General features: G+C 44.1%; 1 protein-coding gene across 3 annotated transcripts in view; it reads right to left on the bottom strand.

Annotated features, from left to right (window-relative positions):
- BRWD1 (bromodomain and WD repeat domain containing 1) overlaps positions 1–19,936 on the bottom strand; it is a 3,236,587-nt gene that overhangs the window by 1,357,342 nt on the left and 1,859,309 nt on the right. For all 3 annotated transcript variants that reach the window (XM_069636064.1, XM_069636066.1, XM_069636065.1), the window contains one exon: positions 7,592–7,703. In XM_069636064.1, the coding sequence (XP_069492165.1) occupies positions 7,592–7,703 (112 nt within the window). The remainder of the gene's footprint in view (positions 1–7,591; positions 7,704–19,936) is intronic.

The raw sequence follows: 19,936 nt of genomic DNA, 5'->3' as shown, positions 1-19,936 counted from the left end.
CTCAAATGTCAATGAGGACATCAATGACGACATAACTTGTTTAGCCCCTTTCTTTTCCTTCCCTGCCGTACATATATATGTATATTCAGTTAAAAAAAAATCACTAAAGGAATGCTATACTTCACAGTGCAACCAAACACCACTGCGCATTCCCCCATTATAGTAAGCTAAGCAACCATAACTCACACCATCTACGTGCATTGCTAAGACTAACACCCAGGACATCAAAGATGACATCACAAATATTATTGATGACATCAATTCTATCTCTGTCCCCTATCATCTTTTAAATAATGAACACGAAATCAAACAATCACAATTATTGCAATTTTTCCCCAGAATACGTAGCAAAAAAGTGAGGGGACTTGAAGCTAGTATCACACTGGAATCATGCAGTAAAACCAAATCCACTCCCACTGACTAATAACTTAAAGCAAACAAGGGACTGAGATTTTGATGCATGAAAAAGGCAAAACTCAATCGAACACCAAAGGCAAAATTCAAGCTCAATCCAAGGGGGCTGCGGAGTCCCGATCTCACCATAATGACAACAATGTAACTCCAAAAGATCCAGAAGAAATTAGGGATACAATAGCTAATCAGTTGCAAAATCAATCCATCAATCCTCTGGCAAAAGAACCACTGCCAGTTTTGATTACTCCTGAACAGCTCAATATTATGGGATGGCTGAGTGATCCCTCAGTAAATGGAAGGCAGAGGCTAAATCGAACCTGTATGTTAAACAATTTTTAAACAAAGTACACCATTACGTACTCTCATTTCTGAAGATATAGATTGGAAAACATTGCATAACAATAATAACAATCGCATGATTTGTAGATTACACTCCCACATAATTATGAAACTTGTGTGGGAGCATAAATCTTACTTAGCACATCTGGGACTTGTGCCTCAACTATTCAATAATGAAGCAAAAGCAGAAGAATTTGTAGGCACAGAGGAACCCTCGCTTTATACGGCCCAAGTGCCGACTATGTGTGGTGACGTCAACAATTCTCAGAATCGGTCAAAGACTGGACCAGGCTAGAACCGCTTATGAACAGCTTCTTACTAATCCAAAAGCAAATGCAGAAGCGTAGCCAGAAAGGCTTTGCAATTCAATCCTGGAATTCGTGTGGCTTTTCCAATCTATTTGCTTGGCTTAACTCTGTGAATCCTACTAAAAAGCCTGCAATAATTCTGTTACAAGAGACAATAAAATTAGACCACTTTCTTATTAACGGTTCTACCACTTAAGACACAAGTAGCCAAGCGAGGGTCTGCTGGCAGACCAGCGGGAGGCCTTGCAATCTTAGTGGATAACAATCTTGAAGTCCTTACCACTCCGATTGAAAGTTCGGATGAACTACTGGCCATAGACCTTAGCTCTTGTAGTCAACCTAAACTAGTTTTTCTAATAATGTCCATTTATTGGAATCCGGGAACGATTCCATTTCACTCCATCTTTTCACAGATACATACCTTACTAGACGATCTGTTCATTCGAGAGCCCAATAGTTGTGTTATTCTAGGTGGCGTAGGTTGGTATTCAACACAACTAACCCTTTGTTTCCGTCATTTATAGTTGAAAATCAAACTGTCTCAAAAAGGAGAGGATTAAGATGGAGGCAATTCTTAGAGGATTGGGACCTGCAGTTGGTCGAGATGGAAGTGGGTGACCCCAATTGTACTTGGAAACTAGGAATGTTGAGTTCCTACATAGATTATTATTTTTGCCTCGTCAAAATTGAGTGAATTTTGTGAACCTGTGTTAGGCAGAATCCTGTGCAGTGCCCTTAGGGACCACTAAACACAATTAAGACTACAAGTGGTAGTACAATTTCACCTTTGGTACAAGCCTGTACTACACAGAAAAAGTGATAGCAATGGCTAAGCAGCCAGACTTATCTCAAGAGCAAATGAGCAGTAGTAGAGATTACACAAAGGACTACAATTACTGTGACTCAAGCAAACACTGGCTCAAGGTTTATGGTTAAAAAGTATCAATTCAAGGTAAGTACATTGCAATTTGACAGACCAGTGTTGTGGAACAAAGACGTTACCGTGGGTTAATACGCGATCACTTTTTGACAGTAATGACAGTTCGGTTTTACGAAAGAAAAGCGTACCTGCGAGAAGAAATGTTACTGAAGTCAAACACACTTAGCACATGAATTAACACAAGAGAATAGGGGATACAAATCATAGGCAATACTTCGGTCAAGGCAAATAGAATCAGAGGATACTTTCTAAAACGTAGATAAAAGTCAATAGGCCTGCGCCAGTGTCAAATGGAACAGGGGTCCTGTTGTCGAGGATCACAAGGTTAGAACAGTTCACGATTCGAGATTGCCAGGAGTACTTGGATATTGTCAAAAAGGGAAGCAAAAGTTATAAGAGGGAAGGAAGATAAGGACAAGCCTTTGGTGAGGAAAAAAGGGTTCACCCCAATTCATCGAAGTTGGACACAGTACCTTATTCGTTTGATGAAAAGCTGGTGCTACGGCAGTTGTTCCCGGTAGTTCCTGCAGACTCACAGTTCCTGGAGCTTCAGTCGTGGGGACAAGAAGGACGACGTCTGGAGCGATCTGCACTACCCAGGGATGAGGCCAGCAGCAGCGAATCGACGGTGAATAAAAGGTGCACTCCTTTAAAACAGGAGAGGCTCTTCAGATGGCTATCCGGACCACTGCAGCTGTGTGCAGCGATTTCGACCAAGTAGAGGATCCTCTGGCTGTTGAAGGTGAGCTGGTTGATCCCACCAGGCACAAGGGAAGACGACTCTGGACTGGATCTTCTATCGTTGAAGGATGGATAGCTCAGGACTGCAGCAGGGCATCACCGGGACTCGGGAGTTGCAGCAGCCATCTTCTTCTCCGCTTCTCTTTGGTTCTTTGCAGTTCCAGTGCGACTGACTTCCAGCTCAAGAGTCCTGCCTTTTATGCCAAAATCCCCCATTCACACAGCCTGGCTTTCAATCACACAGCAGAGGGGTTGTCCGCCCCGAACAACCACCTCAGCCAATGGACACAAAGTGCGACTTGGGTCACCAATGAGACCCTGTGCAGGGGGTTACTAAACCCCTCCCTCACATTCAGCCCACCCAGATGCCAAAGGAGGGCTTCTTCGCAGAAGCCCGCCAAAGGACTGCGAACAAAGAAGGCAAACTTGGTTTGCCGCGCAAAGTAAAACAAGAAGGATCTTAACACAAAGAAATGGTAACTAAGCCCGACCGGAGCCAAAATAAAACGTATTTGGTGAAGCGGGTTTATGTTCGAGGCTAATGCAATAGCCTAAAACAGTACCACTTTTATATTTTTATTCGCAGATATAGAGATTGAAAGGACCCTTTCCTTACGATATCCTGGTTATTTTATATCACATACTGCCTCCTTAAGTACCTGGGCCACGACCATCAATCAGAAAATGATACCCTTGTTGTCCCAGATGAAAATTATACTCAGGATGCATTGCAAATACTCTTTGGTACCTGTCCTTGAATTCTATAGCTTAAAAGTGTAACCCTTTTTATTATATGGCTTGGACATATGTTTGTTTAACCTGGACAAGGTACAGGGAATCATGTGGAAACAGACCTTAGGCCTGACCATGTCTCTTCCAAACTCCATCATACAGCATGAGCTAGGCTTGAGCTCTCTAACCGCTAAATTCCAATGGCGCAAGTTGACTTGCTATGTAAAGATATTGAATCCACTGCGCAATTTGCTGCATCAAGATCTAGGCAGGATCATTCAAGAGGCAAATCCAAAATCCTTGGTGCGATTTGAGGCGAACATGAAGAATCTATTAACGAGAATGAATACAAGTAGCGAAGATCTTAGCTTTGGGTTGCTTCAAGTTAAAATGAAACATTTTTAATTTGATTGGGTCCTGACAATGGAGGCCATCAATACAAAAGTCATACAAGGAATATGCACATTTTACAAAAAAAAAAAAAGAAAACCACGTGCAAAATATTTATTATATGTTCCTTGTGACAAAGCTCGTGCTTTATTTCTTCGATTTCACCTCAAGCATTTGGACACTTGTGAGCGCACTTATTATTGGCTGAAATATAGTGAAAAAGCTGAAATGGGATGTTGCCGGTTTTGCTCTTAGCCCACCCAGTGCAAAACTCTATAACATTTAGTTCTCTTTTGTTCACATTTTGAAAGTGATAGAATTACAATGCCTAGTAAAATGTAATATTGGCAACACCTTATCTTCTAGGGAATTGGTGTGGGTTCGTTTTATGTGGGGGGAGAACATTTGGTAATAGCACTTACAAAGCTTCTGGGTAGAATTAATGAGTTTTTATATTTGCCAACAAATGTTTAACATTATAAAATGTTACAATTACAGCAAGCACTCGAAATAGATCGTATGTTCTTCTGTATTGTTGGTATATATCTTTCAATGATAATTATGTTGTCTTTTAAGAGTTTTTATATTATGTTTTTAGATAATTGCACAGCATAATTTGCAAATTTGCCTTAGTTGCACTTGCAACATATCTCAAGGATACATTGGTACATAATTGCACAGCATAAATTGCACAGCTGTTATTTTGTACTCATTCTATTTGTGGAATTTGTACATAGTAATATGCCTCAAGAACCAACTGGCCAACTTGCATGCACCGCACTTTGTGTGTGATTTGCTGTCGAGTTTGAAAATTATGTGTAGTTTAAATTGTTTGTAAATGTTTGTTGGAATTTGTCATTAAACCAAATACAAATAAAAAGAAAAAAAATACTCTATTCTTTACTTTAAAGCAGCATACCTTTCCTTCATAAGAGGTTAAAGTGCATTTTCTATTGAAGAAGTAAACACGAATTGCCCAAGCCAAGAGTCTCTCCACATTAACACTGAAACCAGCCTTTCTCAGAATTCAAAAGCAACCTAATTGTACTGTGAATTTAATAACAGTTTAATTGGCCTAAGATACGAGTGTGCAAGCATTACCTGAAACTAAGAGTGATAAATGGCGGAAAGGTGTAGATAAAGTTGGGGAAGGATAACTGGCTGCTTGTCTTGGGAGGATACCTCAGAAAGAATGCGCTCACCTTGGAAGCCGAACTTAGAAACCTCTAGGTATTAAGCACTTTATAAATAACAATTATAATTATTCTGGAGTTGACACAACCTATAGTGCCAGAGACTGTGGAAGACAGAGAGAAGGGAGTCTTAAAGACAACACCAGGTTGTTATTGTGGCAGAAAGACTAGAGATTAAGAGGCTACCCCTTTTGAAGAGAGTTAATTCGGAGCAAGAGTGCCTTGCCTACTTGAAGTTGTTGAAGTACTTTGAAGTGCATCTTGTCGACGCCGGTCTAGAATAACAAATCAATGAAGCTATGCTGGTAGTCCAAAGTGTTGAAGCTGAGGCGGTATGTCCGGTTGTCAGCAGATGCAACATGGTAGTAGTGTAAACAAAGTGGAGTACTGAGAGACAAATGTGACTTTTTTCATAGTGAATCAAGTAGAAGTGAAGTTGTTGAAGTTGAGCAGCAGCACTGAGAAGTCATCCTGACAAATATACCATTGTGAATTCTAAAACTGTAACTAAGAAAATATTAACTGTTAACCAAGAACTGAGCATCCCTGGCAGTTGTGGATGTTGCATTTCTTTTAAACTGTGGCAAGTCTTATTGAAGAGGTGAAAAAGTATCATGGTTGGGATTACCATTGGTGCTATTTGGTGGAGGTGGAAAGTGGCCATTTCCCCAAGGAGAAGAGATTTGCCATCATTGTAACTGAATTCAGACATTTCTTTCTTTGGTTGAACACTAAAAGAGTTGACCTTGAATCCAGGGAAGGGAAATCACCCAGGACATTAGAAAGTCAGAGATTGTGAATGTTGTTCATGTTATGCTGTATTGCCATATATTTTCTTGGCGTATTTGGTGCTTAGTGTGAGGGCCAGTTATCCTGTGTTAAAGTGATTTGCCTTAGCTTTGGTTAGGCAACGACATCCTCAACAGAGTAGGGATAGTGATGCATTTTGAATACATTTCTTTTAAGAATAAAATGGCATATGTTGATAAATCATCAAACAGTTGTCCGCCTTGCATTACTGACCCCTCACAATACCCACTTTGGCTAGGGACAGATGGGCCTTATTCCTATTATTTAATAAACATATACTGGAAATGTCATCAGTGTCCATGTCCTCCTCGTGATCCACCACAGTGGCCAGTGCCAACATGTGCACTTTCTCACCACAGAACTCCTCTGTGTTCCCTCCCCTCTCCTTGGTACAGGGGTTGGAAACTGTACCCGATAATCTGTCTACTGGGAGTCCTTGGAGACCCTGAAGACCAAGAGTGATGCCAAGAGGAGCTTTTCACTGAGCAGAATCTCTCATGTTGCTTTTTTTCCTTCATTGTGTGGGCTGGGAATCTGTCTTCTGATAAACGCTCTGCAACTTCGACCGAAATCACTTGGATTAACCCTTTACATTGTGGAAAAGAGTGAAAGGTTTTGCAGCCCACTCCCGAGGGGCTTAGGGTGCATGGATTGGCACGATCCGCAGTCTGGCTAGTTGTGATTCTCCCCAAGGCAGTATAAATAGATACTATGGGGGTTGGATACAGACAATTGTCAGCCGCAATCCACATAGGGCTTGAAGCCCAAGGCCTTTGCTATGTTGGGCATGTTACTGAAACAAACAAAGAGCATGTTTCTGAAGCGAACAGAGTTCATGGAAAAAAACAACAGAGATCACAAGGCTTGGTGCCTCGATATATACCGGCCCAGATGCCAAGTCTGGCATGGTGCGCATAGAGGAGTCCGGCGGAGCTGCACTAGACCCCCTGGTGACAAAAGTTTTCGGAAGATCAGCTGCAATGGAACACAAATATCATAAATTAGGAATCCTAGATGAGAAGTCCATGGGATGAAGGAATCCATTAGAATGTGAACAGGCTCTGTTGTGAGGATAATTCCAAGATAAGGAATCAGTGGGAAGAATGGATCTATGAGAAAGCTACTTTTTGCAGGGCATCAATTACATGTTTTGAAGTGTGCCTAGTGTGGTGGACAGAGATTCCTGAAGCACTACATTGTAAAAAAAAAAGCATTACAGTGTGAAAAAAGCAGTAATGATCTGGATAACAATTTGTTATGTATCAACAATGCAAAAAAGGGTTGGACAGTCAGAGCTATTTTTCTCGTGTCATGAACCATCATAAAATGGCCACCATAATTAATGATACCATCATGCCTTATATTCAGCTTATATACATCTAATGTATTACAACCCAACACTAGCTGATCCACAGCAATAATGAATATTGTATTTGCTAGTTTCACGCTTAGATTAAAATGCATTTGCTTACAAGCCATTGATGTTCTTCAAATACAACAAGATGTTCAAAATAATCTCAATTGATTTATGCCAAAGTTGATCAATGAATCAATTAGAATAAAAATGAATAAAAAGGGGGACTATTGTCCTTTGAATTGCTTTTAATATCGGAGTAGTTTGCAAGTCTACCTTTATGGAAGTTGCAAACGATTGGTAACAAACACAATTCAAATAGCACACATTGAAACAACAACAAAAAAAGTAAAAAAAGCAGAGTACATACCTAACACTGTAACACTGAAAGTGACTATCCGGATAATCCAGATGATAAGGCTCTTGAGCCAAAAATGTTCCAAACCACCAGGCATCATCTATAATTGACCTGAAGCGGTCACCTGAAAAAATGAACACAAGCTTTCTGAAAAAGTTAATCCCTAAAAAACATTTAGAAGCCACCATGACTTGTGGTTTATTATCAGGGGTAGGTGGCTATGCAGATGAATGTAACAGAATGGCAGGAGGAAATGTGGATAAAAACTTACATTGGCAAATCAGTTACCAACCCCATTTTAATTCAAAACATTCCATGGAAAAGCACATTTGGTTTATATCCAACACTGACTTCTCTAGCCTTCTGATAATTTAAAGATTGAAATGCTTTTTAATTTTGCCTGAAAGGTGACAAAGACCACAGTTTCCAATGTAATCCTGTGTAGGGTGGGCTTTCGAATAGGACAGAGCAGTAGTTTAAGGTGCCATTTCCCTTCATATAGGGCATTCACCTAATCAGGTTTTTGCTTGACACTCCTTATGTGACAGCACACTCCGATTGGTTGAATATTCCGGTCACTCCTGCGGCCCTATATCTACACAAGCCAAATACATATGTGAGAGTGTCCTAATAACTACCAACAGTGTAGCATGCGTCTGGGAGCTTCCAAGCATGAGCAAAGTAAGAGAAACATCGCTCCTCTAACCCTTCATCACATAGCATACAGACAAGGACAGACACTGCCAGATCTTTACCAGCGACATTGTGAGGTTGGCATCACGGATGGAGACACAGAAAACGGATGCCATGTATAACAAAAGGCTTTCATTAAAGAAAATGTCAAGATGGTGTAAGGCCTAGTTTGCCCTATGCTAAGGTGGGATTTCTCTATCTTAAGAAGCTAAGGATAGTCTGTGTGAGTGAAAAGTATGTCTGTGTCCAAAACCTATGCTTGCCCAATGTGTAGGGATGTCAACCATAAACAAAATAGTGTTCCAAAACTAAAATTCTGAGCTATTTCCAGCTTGTGCTTACTTTTCAGCTTCTTTTCCCCAAATGTCAATAGTTCACCACAATGTTCAATTTACCTTCTTTTGGACTTTAAGGACTAAAGTGCCACACCTTTATAAATGTCAGGATGCCGTTCCCCACGTTCAATATAGTGTCAAAGCAGCTTTTTATCACTATTCCCTTCCCTAAGTTCAACATCCATATATGTCACCAAAAGAAGTATCCTGAAGAAGTATCTTGAAGCGTTGTCTTTGAATTGAGTTTCAACAATTCTTTACAGGCCAGGGTTCCCTTCCCCAAGCCTTATATGCACCACTGGTTGTTTCCCTTTTTGACACAATAGTAGGCTTCCTTGTTATCAGATATGCGTTCTCTGGTCTTGGCGCAGTTGTTAGACCAAACGGTCCACCCATTGTAGGTCACGCAACCAGGAACTTCAAATGCTCTTTGGATAGTTCCATTTTCAGATAAACCAGTGGTTTCTTAAATGTAACTTCACAACAAGCACATGTTAAGCCTTGGCTTTAACTCTGCAGTGAGAGACCTTCATCCAACTTAGTTTCCTATTTTCTTTCAGTTTATAGTTCAATATTTGCAGGTTTATTTGTATTCACTTTGGTATTCAATGTTAGCAGTTGTGCTGTTTCATTCAATTTAACTTTCAAAATAAGCAGTTTTGCCTTTCCTTTCAATTCAGTAATCAATATGAGCAGTTTTGCTCGTTTCATTCAATTGGATATTCAATAAATGCTGCTTTACTTATTTCGTTCTGTTCAGTGCTAAAAAAAAAGCAGCTTTACTTGTTTCATTCAATTCGGAATTCAATACATGCAAGGGTTCATGGACCGTTATTGTTTTCACAGTACCTTGGAGCGCCCCGGTGGTTCTGTCCCCAACACTTAGCAGGACTTGGCGGCTTCTCCCCAAGCATGAAAGCCTGTTTGCTGGGTGCTTTGTTTCGCACATGCCGGCATCCATACTCAGCTCTGCGTCCGCTCCACAACAGCGCCTGCTGCCCGCCTGCCCCGCACAGTTCCATCGGCAGGACGTCAGGGATCTTGGTCGGTGTCTCATTCTCTGGCACTCCGGCATTATCCTGGGTGAAAAAATGATCTCTGCTTAAATTTCCCAGGTCTTGTCTTTCTGCTGCTGCTTCCTCCTCCTCGGCAGCCATCATGAGCTTCTGCCTGTCACCTTTTATACACCTGTGGTCCTTCAATGGGCTGCAGGTGTATTCCATCAATCACTGGAAGGCTGTCTTTGATTAAAAGGACATGCCTGACCATCATGAATCTTCTTCGTCCCAGTACCAGAGTGGTGAGAGTAAGTGGTGCTCATTACTCTCAGTTGTTTCTTCCTCGTTTCAGTACGGTCAGGTACCCCAAGAGGATTAGGCCAAAATGACCAAATCCAATTGACCTACCCCACCAAAAGACCTAATGTACATAGCACAAAAAGTTTGAACTACCAAAATTTTCAACTTGTTGTGGTATGTATATTAGGTCTTTTGGTGGGGTAGGTAAAAAAAAGAAAAACAAAGGCTGCGGGGGTGGCCCCTGAAACACCCCGCTCACTATGCTATACAGTATAGTGAACAGGTGTTGCGGGGGACACCACTGAAGCTGACCCGACTGAAAAAAAAAGGCTGCAGGGGTGTCCCACGCAACACCTTCCACACTAAAATATAAAGTATAGTGAGCGGGGGTTGCGGGGACACCCCTGCAGCTGACCCGCTCAAAAGAAAAAACAAAAACAAAGAAAATGGACCCTGCAGTGCCAGTTCCCGATCACGGAAGGGAAAGGGAACCAGTGTCGCAGGGACACAGCGTGTCGCGATGAAAGGTAAGTATGGGGCAGGAGGTGTGGCTGGGGGTGTGGGCAGGGGTTAGTGTTGGTATGGATTTGGGGTTGTTTTACCATGGATGTCCGCATGAGAAATGTACGAACATTTATGTATAACGTACATTTCTCATGCAGTCATTTCCGTTGCTGACATTTGAGCCACAGTAAAACAACCCCAAATCCCCCAAGAGGCGAATTAATGGGAACTCTTCTAAAATGACCCATAAAGGTTGGGGGAGGGCTAGGTTGGTTGTGACGAGGATAAGGGGATATCATGTCTCACCTAAAGGTATTCCACTCCCAATCCGCAAAGACCCTCCACCCAGGTGATTCCCTCCCCCCTCGCTTGTCCACCCCCCAGGGTCAGGATCCAATAGCAATGGCCTTTTCCTGGCCACCTGCGTAGAGGGTCCAAGGGGAGTAGGAGGGAGAATACCCTCGGGTTTCTCACACATTCAAGTTTGAAGATTCAGCCGCCATCATTGACAGATCTCGATTTGATTCCCACTGCCTGTTTCTCTTTCAATCGTTTTGCTCTTTCCAGAAATCAGGTAACTTTAGTGGCCAAAGTCTTTCTGTAAGAGTGCCAGAGACTATCTCGTAGTTCTGAATAAGCATCAGAGGTGGGTTGCACATTTAGCCGCAAGATTGCCCACCCTCACAGTTTTTGCACTTTGTTAAATATGTGTTTTACATCTTACACTTAGCAAAGCACCATATATGCTATGAAGTGCCCTCCCACTATCCCCCACGCAGTGCTGTGGCTGTGTATGCATGTGTGGTGACCCTTGCAAGAAGGCTGATGCTTTCTGGCAGACGTGTGTCCACGCCAAAAAACCCTCGATTCCTGAGCAGAGGACAAAGAGCTACGCAAGGGTTTAAAATTAGACTATGGGGTGGTAAACTGCTGGCCCAGCCACCTCGTTATACCTATGAGCTAGCCCCACATCAGCAATGGCCAAGAAAGACGGCTGAATGGGCTAGTCTACCGAGGTGCAGATGGGACCTTCAGGTCAGCTTGGCACAAAAGTCTCAGTTGAGGAAATGCCAACGAAGAGCAGGCAAGTGTAGAAATCTGTGTGTGTGTATATATTGTGTGCATGCATGTGAATGATTGCAGTGTGTATGTGCTTTTTGGCATGTCTGGAGGGACCTGGGTAGCATACAAGGGTAAAGAATGAGGCGTTGGCCAGTGCGAGCAGTGAAACTCAGACAGCAAGGACATGGCTTCTTAAAGTGGCATTATTAGTGCATTAGAAACAAAGCCAAAACGAGTGTTGAGACCTAGAAAAACGTGCATATATTGGCACAACCATCCTGTATATGTTTTTTACAATGGCATTTTGAGGCCTTATGTAAGGACACAGCAGTAGTTTGGTTTGCTGTTACCTTCTGATACAGCATTCATCCAAACTTGTTTCTGCCGGACCCTGTCACGACATCGTCAGGACCACTCTGATTGGATGAATACTCCAGTCACTCCCATAGCCCTATACCTTGCCACACCAAGTGCATTATCGCAAAAAAGTAATAACTAGAACTGAAACCAACAGGATAGCATGTGAGTGAGTCTTTTTCCAAAGCAAGAGTAGATTAAGATAAATATCCCACCTGTAACATTTCCTCATAGAGCATCATTACATGGATAGCCACTGCTGGATCCCTACCAGAGAAGTGAGCTCCATTTCAGGAGCTGTTCATGGATGTAGTTCAGTGCAGCACCTTTCTGCTCCAAGCATCCTACCTCAAAACGCTCAAAGGGAGAATTTTAAATTTTACTTTAATTCATTCTCCTTCTATTTCCCTCAGTGTACATTCAAGATAGGAGCTGCAGTGACATGCCTTTTAGCACTGACAGATCTATCCTTCTGATTCCCACTGCTTGTTTCTCTTTTAACTCTGCTGATTTGTACTCCAGAATGGGTAGCTTTGTTGGCTGAAGTCTGTTGACAGGTTAGCATGGCAGAAACTATTCCCTAGATATGAAAGGTCTGAATTAGAAATTTGGAGGTTTGCATGTTTGAGATCAAGGGCAGTGCCACACTTGACATTATTGCATTATGGGTCATGCCAACTTGAGCATTCTCACATAGGAACACTGGCATACATTGGCACATCCAGCATAGACTGGTGGTCTTAGAGCACATTAAGACAATGTTACACACCGTAGTGACTTCTGTACTTATAGTCCATTGTCCCCTTTCCTCCATACTTCTGGGTGTCCATCCTATGCGGACGGTACCGAAAAACACACTTAGCACAGCATCAAAGAATAGCTTTCACTTTAAAAACATTAGCGTTGACCGCTAAGCACCGGACAATGGCGAGCCCTGCAGACTCTGCCTACCGGCAACCCACGTCAATCCTTGGATCCGCTAGACAGAACACCTGACTAATAGATTATTTTATTGGGGGGCATATGGAAGAAAGAGGAATATGGACTACCAGTACAGAAGTCTTACTCCCACGTCACGTCCCCTTTTTTCCATGCTTAAGGGAGATTAAAAAGAATTAACCTTAGCGGGTGGTTGGAAGCCAACCTAAGAAAACAGGCTGTGTAGAACTGCCTGAGCAAATCTAGCATATAGCCTGTCGGCAGTATCCATACAGTTGTGTTTAGAGAAAGCAGATGGAGAAGACCAAGTCGCTGCCTTACTAATAACTTCATATGGAACAGATCTATGGAAATCAACTGAGGCAGCGTTAGCTCTGATTGATATCTGGTTCTTTTGTAACCTGTATGCCTGACAGACACATGAAACAACCCTTCTCGCTATAGTGGATTTAGATGTCTGAAGGCCCGCGTGATGCCCGCCAAATGAGATGAACAGACTATCAGACTTTCGGAATGGGCTAGATGGTTCGAGATATAATTTAAGTGCCCGCTGAACATCCATTGTGTGCAAACTCTTTCCCCGTTTGAGGGGAAGGAAAAATAGTAGGCAATACAATTTTGTAATTCAAGTGAAAAAAATAACACCAAAATCTGAGGGTGCGCTCCAAGAACCACCAAGTGTCTGTGAAAAGCCGTATAGGGCTATCGGCATTGAAAGTGCTTGAATTTGGCTAAACCCCCTAGCAGAATTAATAACTAAATAAGCGGTCTTCCATGACACAAATTTTATGTCAGCCAACAACATGGGCTCGAACGGCTTAGGATATCTGGCAGAAAGGACTATATTGAGGTCTCAAACTAGATGAGACTTAGCCACTGCATAGAGACAAAGCAGTGCCTTCTAATGACAGGTTTTGATGTAGATATATTCAAGCTCAGAGAACTGACGTAAGCTCTGATTGCAGATAAATAAGTGCAACAAGGGTGAACGTTAACACATGTAGACACTAGATAAGAAAAACAAGAGGACGCTGTCCAATGGCATCTTTAAAGGATAAATGGAATGCTCGAGCATGCAAAAAAACAAGCCCACTTGCACTTATATTGTGACCTTGTTGAATAACCATATTGTGGCCGGATAGACCTGACCCAGCAAAGACTAATTTCTCAGGTACAATGCTGACAAGTTCACTGATGTCAGGGAGGGGTGCAGAACATGACCCCTCAGTTGAGACAGGAGGTCCTATGACACAGGGAGTTCCAATGGGTTGAAATAACTGAGGAGAAGTAGGTCTGAGTACCATATTCGAGTTGGAAAATTTGGTACTATTAGTATTGGAGAACAATGAAAAAGTGGCAGAGGGCGAAAAGGCATAACACTTTTTACCATCCCATGGAAACTGTAGCGCAATCTCTAAGGAATGTGGTTCCTGCCCTAGTAGGGCTGCAATCTCTGCGGACAGGGCTGTTTTTCCACATCTCCTGATTCTTACAGCCTGTCTGTTTGAGGTAGCTTGGTTAACATCAACATGAACCGTTGTCCATTTTCCTAATATGGCCGTCCTTGCCACGTTATATATTCTTCTATAGCAAGCTTCTAGATGTTGTCTTTCTACCTTGCATTAGTGCATATTTACAATTATTGGTCAGTAAGTTACTTCATCTTCTTTTAGATCCATGATTACTTTAGCTTTAGGTTCATGTTACCCTTAGTGCTTCAGTTAACTCGTTACTCAATATTTTTGTATCGTTTCAACATAGGTTCATATATCCTCTTTGTGTCATCACTTGTCCTCATCAGATTTCATTTTAACATCCGTCCACGATTTCCATCAATGCATTTCTGACACCCTGGTATGAAGCATCCTTCCACATTTTCAGTGCAAGGGTACATTCTGTATGGCTGAGTGCATAACGTCTCTCATACACTTGATGCAGTATAGGAATGATGCAGGGGGTCCCATTTATGGCTTTTATCGGACTGTTCCACTAGGACGGAGGTGAAGGGGCGTGAACTGGCAGGATAGCATCTACCGGCTCCTCTACATTTACTACGCCAGCCTGAGTCTCGTCTCATTTGAAAATTACGCAGCACTATCATGGCATTGCACATCATAAAATTCATGTGTTCCTATAAGTAGAAGCATGTTATTTTGAAGAATGTTAGAGAGGAATTGTGTCAAACCGTTTTGCATGTATAAACTGTGCTCATTTAATAATAATATACAATTCACTACGTGGTTAGTCACCTGCCCAACGGTCTATAACTCAACTAATGATATTAATTTCAAGATGTGGATAGTGAGGGGAATATGGGGTTAGGTCTCTGATCGAGATTCCGTAATCTAAAATCAATGCAAGTGTGAGTAATAACAGCAGTGCTCGGGGCAAGTAGAGATTTGATTAATGTTTAGACAATGCCTAAACATTAAAAGAGTGGTCACATTATTTTGGAAACGTTGTCATGGTATTAGGATGTGTTGATGGGAATTTGTGAGATATATTTTCTTCATTTATTTCATCTTCTAAATGCTGTAAAAAAAATACTGCAAGACATTATTCACAAGTATTTAAATTAAATGGGACTAATTTCAACTAAGCATGGTTGCAATTTTTGCATAATTGTAAAACAGATTGACCCAATTATTTGATTTGATGATTTCTAGAGCACGCCGGACAGAATAAACTGTATTCAGGCACACATGTTAACTATATACCATCAAGAAGGAATGTGAAAGGTTGCAGACAATTTATAGCCCACCTAGATTATCTGAATAGGAACGTTTTTAAATTTAGCTCTAAATGACTCCACAGTCTGGCATATCCGAAACTCCCTCGGTAGCGGATTCCACAGTTTGGTGTCGAATACTTGCTGGAGACTCGTTTGGTCCGGGGTACACACATCTGCATTTCCCCTCCTGACCCAAGATCTCTTTTTGGGGCAATAGCAGCATACTTTAGTGGTGAGATACTCCGGAGCCAAATCATTCACACATCTGAACATCAGGCAGGCGATCTTGAACTTAATGCAGTCTTCCACTTTAAGCCAGGGTAAAGATCCGCGTAAGGCAGACACATGTCCCTCCTCCTCAGGTGACCGACCAGTCAGACTGCTGCATTCTGAGCCTTCTGTAATCTATTAATCTGGCCTATAGGGATACCTGCCAGCAGGCTATTGCAGTAGTCCAAATTGGAGTTGGTCATTGCCCCTACCACTAATACCTGGTCTTCCTTGGGGTTATATGGCAGCACATCTCTCAACATTCGTAGAGAATCATGTACTGCCTTCACTTTGGCCCCCACCTGGACCTCACTGCCCAGGTTTTCCTGCCAAAGGCAGCCGAGATTTTTTACTTCCTTGAATATCTTAATTCCTCGTCCAGGATATGAGGTACCAATTTTTGTCTTTCTCTCGTCAACTTGCCCTCTGACTCAAATAAACAACTTCGTTTTCATTGCATTCAATTGCAGCCGATTTCCTGCCTTCCATTGTTTAATTTCCTCCATACATTGTTAATCTTTTCCAGTGACTCTTCCAAGTTAACTACCTCTACATAGACCTAGGTATCATCCGCATATGAATGAAACCCTACCCCATGCTTCCTCAATATGTCGAGCACTGGGCGAATGTAGAGATTAAATAACAAAGGCGAAAGAGCTGAATCCTGGGGGACTCCACACTTCAACCAATTATTGTGGATTTGCGAGGTTGAATCCAGTGGTTGGGGATATTCAGTGGTTTTGAACTTATTTTCACAAGTAACTGATAGGCGATACTTATGCATAGTTTAACAATATGGCAAAACAAATCATTAAGAGGAGAAATAGCTGTTCTCATCTGAATCAGTTTGTACCAAGTTCCCTATTCTTCTGAAATGAGGCGATTATAGGGCACAATGAACATACACAATTAACAGAAATTAGAGTTAACAACTAATGCAATATATTAAAACTCGCAAGCCCATTAAGACCAACTTGGTATTTAGTTTGAGATAGGAGTAAAACAAAGAGTTGGCCCGAATATTGCTGCAATCGCGTCAAAACTGATGGTTTGTTTACAATCACTGACAGGAAGTGACATCATGCATCACGTACGCAAGACGGCGCAAATATAAATATTCTCAAAACAAAATGGCGGCCACAGAACACTTTCTGTAGAGACGGCACCCTAAGCAGGGCAGAACATGGAAGAACAACTGTGTGTTTTCAATAGGCTAATCAAATGGTAGTTTGTACTGGGCAACTCATTTGCACAAGCATTTGATTTATCAGAGGGAGGCCAACTGGTTATACATGACCAGACATGTTTTACAAGGAACAAGTTACTTACCTGTAACTGTTGTTCTCCAGCATGGGTCTGGCATGGATTAACATGCTCATGAATATTCCCCGTCGTCAGGCCGGGAATCCTCGGTATAGAAAAAAATCAGTATCGGTTTCGTTTCTGATCTGTCTTTCTTAGTAGTAACCAATCACTGGTCTCTGGGTCATACTGCCCCAGCCAATGACTGCCCTCTCCCTAAGCCCCGCCTCCGGCAGCCATCCTCAGATTTGGTAGCACGTAAAGTGGCAGCATGACCAAGTGAAGAGCTGCAGAGGGGTAGGCGGGAGGGTTCGTGTGTGAATCCATGCCAGACCCATGCTGGAGAACAACAGTTACAGGTAAGTAACTTGTTCCTTCTCCAGCATGGCGTCTGGCATAGAGTCCCGATCGACGCAGTAGAATCTTGTGAAGGTGTGCGTCGACCTCCACGTCGCAGCCCTGCAGATGTCCAGCAGGGGCACACCAGACAGGAACGCCGTGGTAGCAGCGATCGCTCTGGTCGAACGGGCTCTCGGAGGGCCGGGCACCTGTCGGTTTTCCAACCGGTGACAGTGCATGATGCAGCCGGAGAGCCATCTGGAAATGGAAGTCTTCGAGAGAGCCTTCCCTTGATTCACAGTCCCAAAGTTCACAAACAGTTGTGACGTCTTCCGAAAACTCTTTGTGCGGTCCACGTAGAACTTCAACGCTCTACATCCAGCGAGTGCAAAGTCCTCTCAGCCGGCGACGGGAAGAAAACTGGCAACACCAAGGGCTCGTTGAGGTGGAAGTCCAACGGCACCTTGGGCATAAAGGATGGGTGTGTCCTCAGCACCACCCTCGTGTCATGAAAAGTCAAGTATGGAGGCTTGCAAGATAGGGCCTGGATCTCTCCCACTCGTCGTGCAGAGGTGATGGCCACGAGGAAAGCTGTCTTCCACGACAGGAACTTCAAAGGCGCCGAATGCATAGGCTCGAATGGGGCCCCCATGAGCTTGGTCAGCACCACATTAAGCTCCCACGCCGGGGCAGGAGCCTTCACCGGCGGGAATGATAGGAATAGTCCCTTCATGAATTCTTTCACCAGGCGATGAGACCACAAGGACGCCCGTCCCGTGGTCCTGGTATATCGGGAGATTGCAGCCAGATGTATTTTGATGGAGGCGTGAGCCAGTCCAGCTTTGGCCAGCGAAAGTAGGTACGGCAGTACTTGAGGGGCCGTAATCCGCAGAGGATTAATCTTCTGTGCACGGCACCAGACAGAGAACCTCTTCCATTTATGTCCATAGCAGTTGAGGACGCCCCTGGCCTTTGCAAGAACCTCTCTGCAGTCGGCCGGGATGCCGTACCCTCCAAACTCTAGTGCTGCAGGAGCCAGGCCTGCAAGTTCAGCGACTCCGGGTTGTGGTGAAGAATGGCGCCTCCTTCTCTGGAGAGAAGGTCTGCGTCCGTCGGCAGCTTGACTGGTGGGGACGTTGACAAGTCCAGAAGGTCCGGGAACCAGATCTGCCTCAGCCACCCCGGTGCGACGAGGATCATCCTGCACCGGGACCTCTTGAGCTGGTTGATGAGCCAGAGCAGCAACGGCAGCGGAGGGAACGCATAAAGAAATAGGCCATCCCAGGGGAACGAGAAAGCATCGCTCATGCTCCTCGGCTGGGGGAACCTGCTGGCGAACCTCTGACACTTGGAATTCGTCGCCGTCGCAAAGAGATCGATTTGGGGTTCGCCCCATCGTCGGAAGAGTCGATCCACTTGATCCTGGCATAGTTCCCACTCGTGGCACGAGCGCAGCTCCCTGCTGATCGTGTTTTTTATTCCTGCCAGATGAAGAGGCACCAGAAACATCCCTTGGGCGACGGCCCAATGCCACAGATCCTGGGCTTCCTTGGATAGGGCCAGGGACCTGGTTCCACCCTGCTTCCGGATATAGAACATTGTGGTGGTGTTGTCGGTGAAGATCCTCACCACCTTGCCCTTGACGGACGGAAGAAAGGACCCGAGGACCCAGAATACCGCGCGGAGCTCCAAGATGTTGATGTGGAGAGACTTCTCCTCTGGGAGCCAAAGGCCTCTCGCGTGAAGGTCTCCGGAGTGTGCTCCCCAACCTTCCAGGGAGGCGTCTGTCGTCACCGTCACCTGGTGATCTGGGGTCTGAAAGTCCGTGCCCGCCAACAGATGGGCGCGGGTACTCCACCACCGGATCGCCTGACGGAACGTCTCGTTGAGGGATCCTGTCCTCGAAGCTGCCCTTCAACTGGATCCAGCGGGTGTCGAGGAACTCCTGTAAGGGTCTCATCCGAAGCCTGCAAAGGCACACCAGATAAATGCAGGAGGACATCATCCCGAGGAGGGACTTGATAGATCTTACCCTGGCCATGTCTGTGGCCAGCAGTCGCTGCACCTTGCCCAGAATGGTCCTGGTCCTTTCCTTCGACGGCGAGGCCAGCCGCGCCACTGTGTCGAGCTTGGCTCCCAGAAACAGGGCGACTTGCGACAGAACCAGGTGGGATTTTGGAAAGTTGATGGAGAATCCCAGGTCTGTGAGCAGCTGGACGTTCTTCGCAGTGTGCTCCACGGCAAGCTCCCTTGTCCTTGCCCGGATGAGCCAGTCGTCCAGGTAGGGGTAGACCTGGATCCCCTGTAGGCGCAGCCGCGCCGCCACCGGTGCGAGGCACCTGGTGAACACCCTGGGTGCCGACTTCAATCCGAACGGGAGGGCCTTGAACTTGTAGTGCCGCCCTTGGACCACGAACCAGAGGAACTTTCGGTGTCTTTTTAGAATGGGGATGTGGAAGTACGCATCCTCCAAGTCCAACGACGACAGGAAATCGCCCTCCTCCAGCTGTCCCAGCACATGCTGGAG

This window comes from Ambystoma mexicanum, chromosome 7p, assembly GCF_040938575.1.
Source record: "Ambystoma mexicanum isolate Mex_15411 chromosome 7p, UKY_AmexF1_1, whole genome shotgun sequence".
Classification (NCBI taxonomy): Eukaryota; Metazoa; Chordata; class Amphibia; order Caudata; family Ambystomatidae; genus Ambystoma; species Ambystoma mexicanum.
This window is presented reverse-complemented; position numbering and strand designations above follow the sequence as displayed.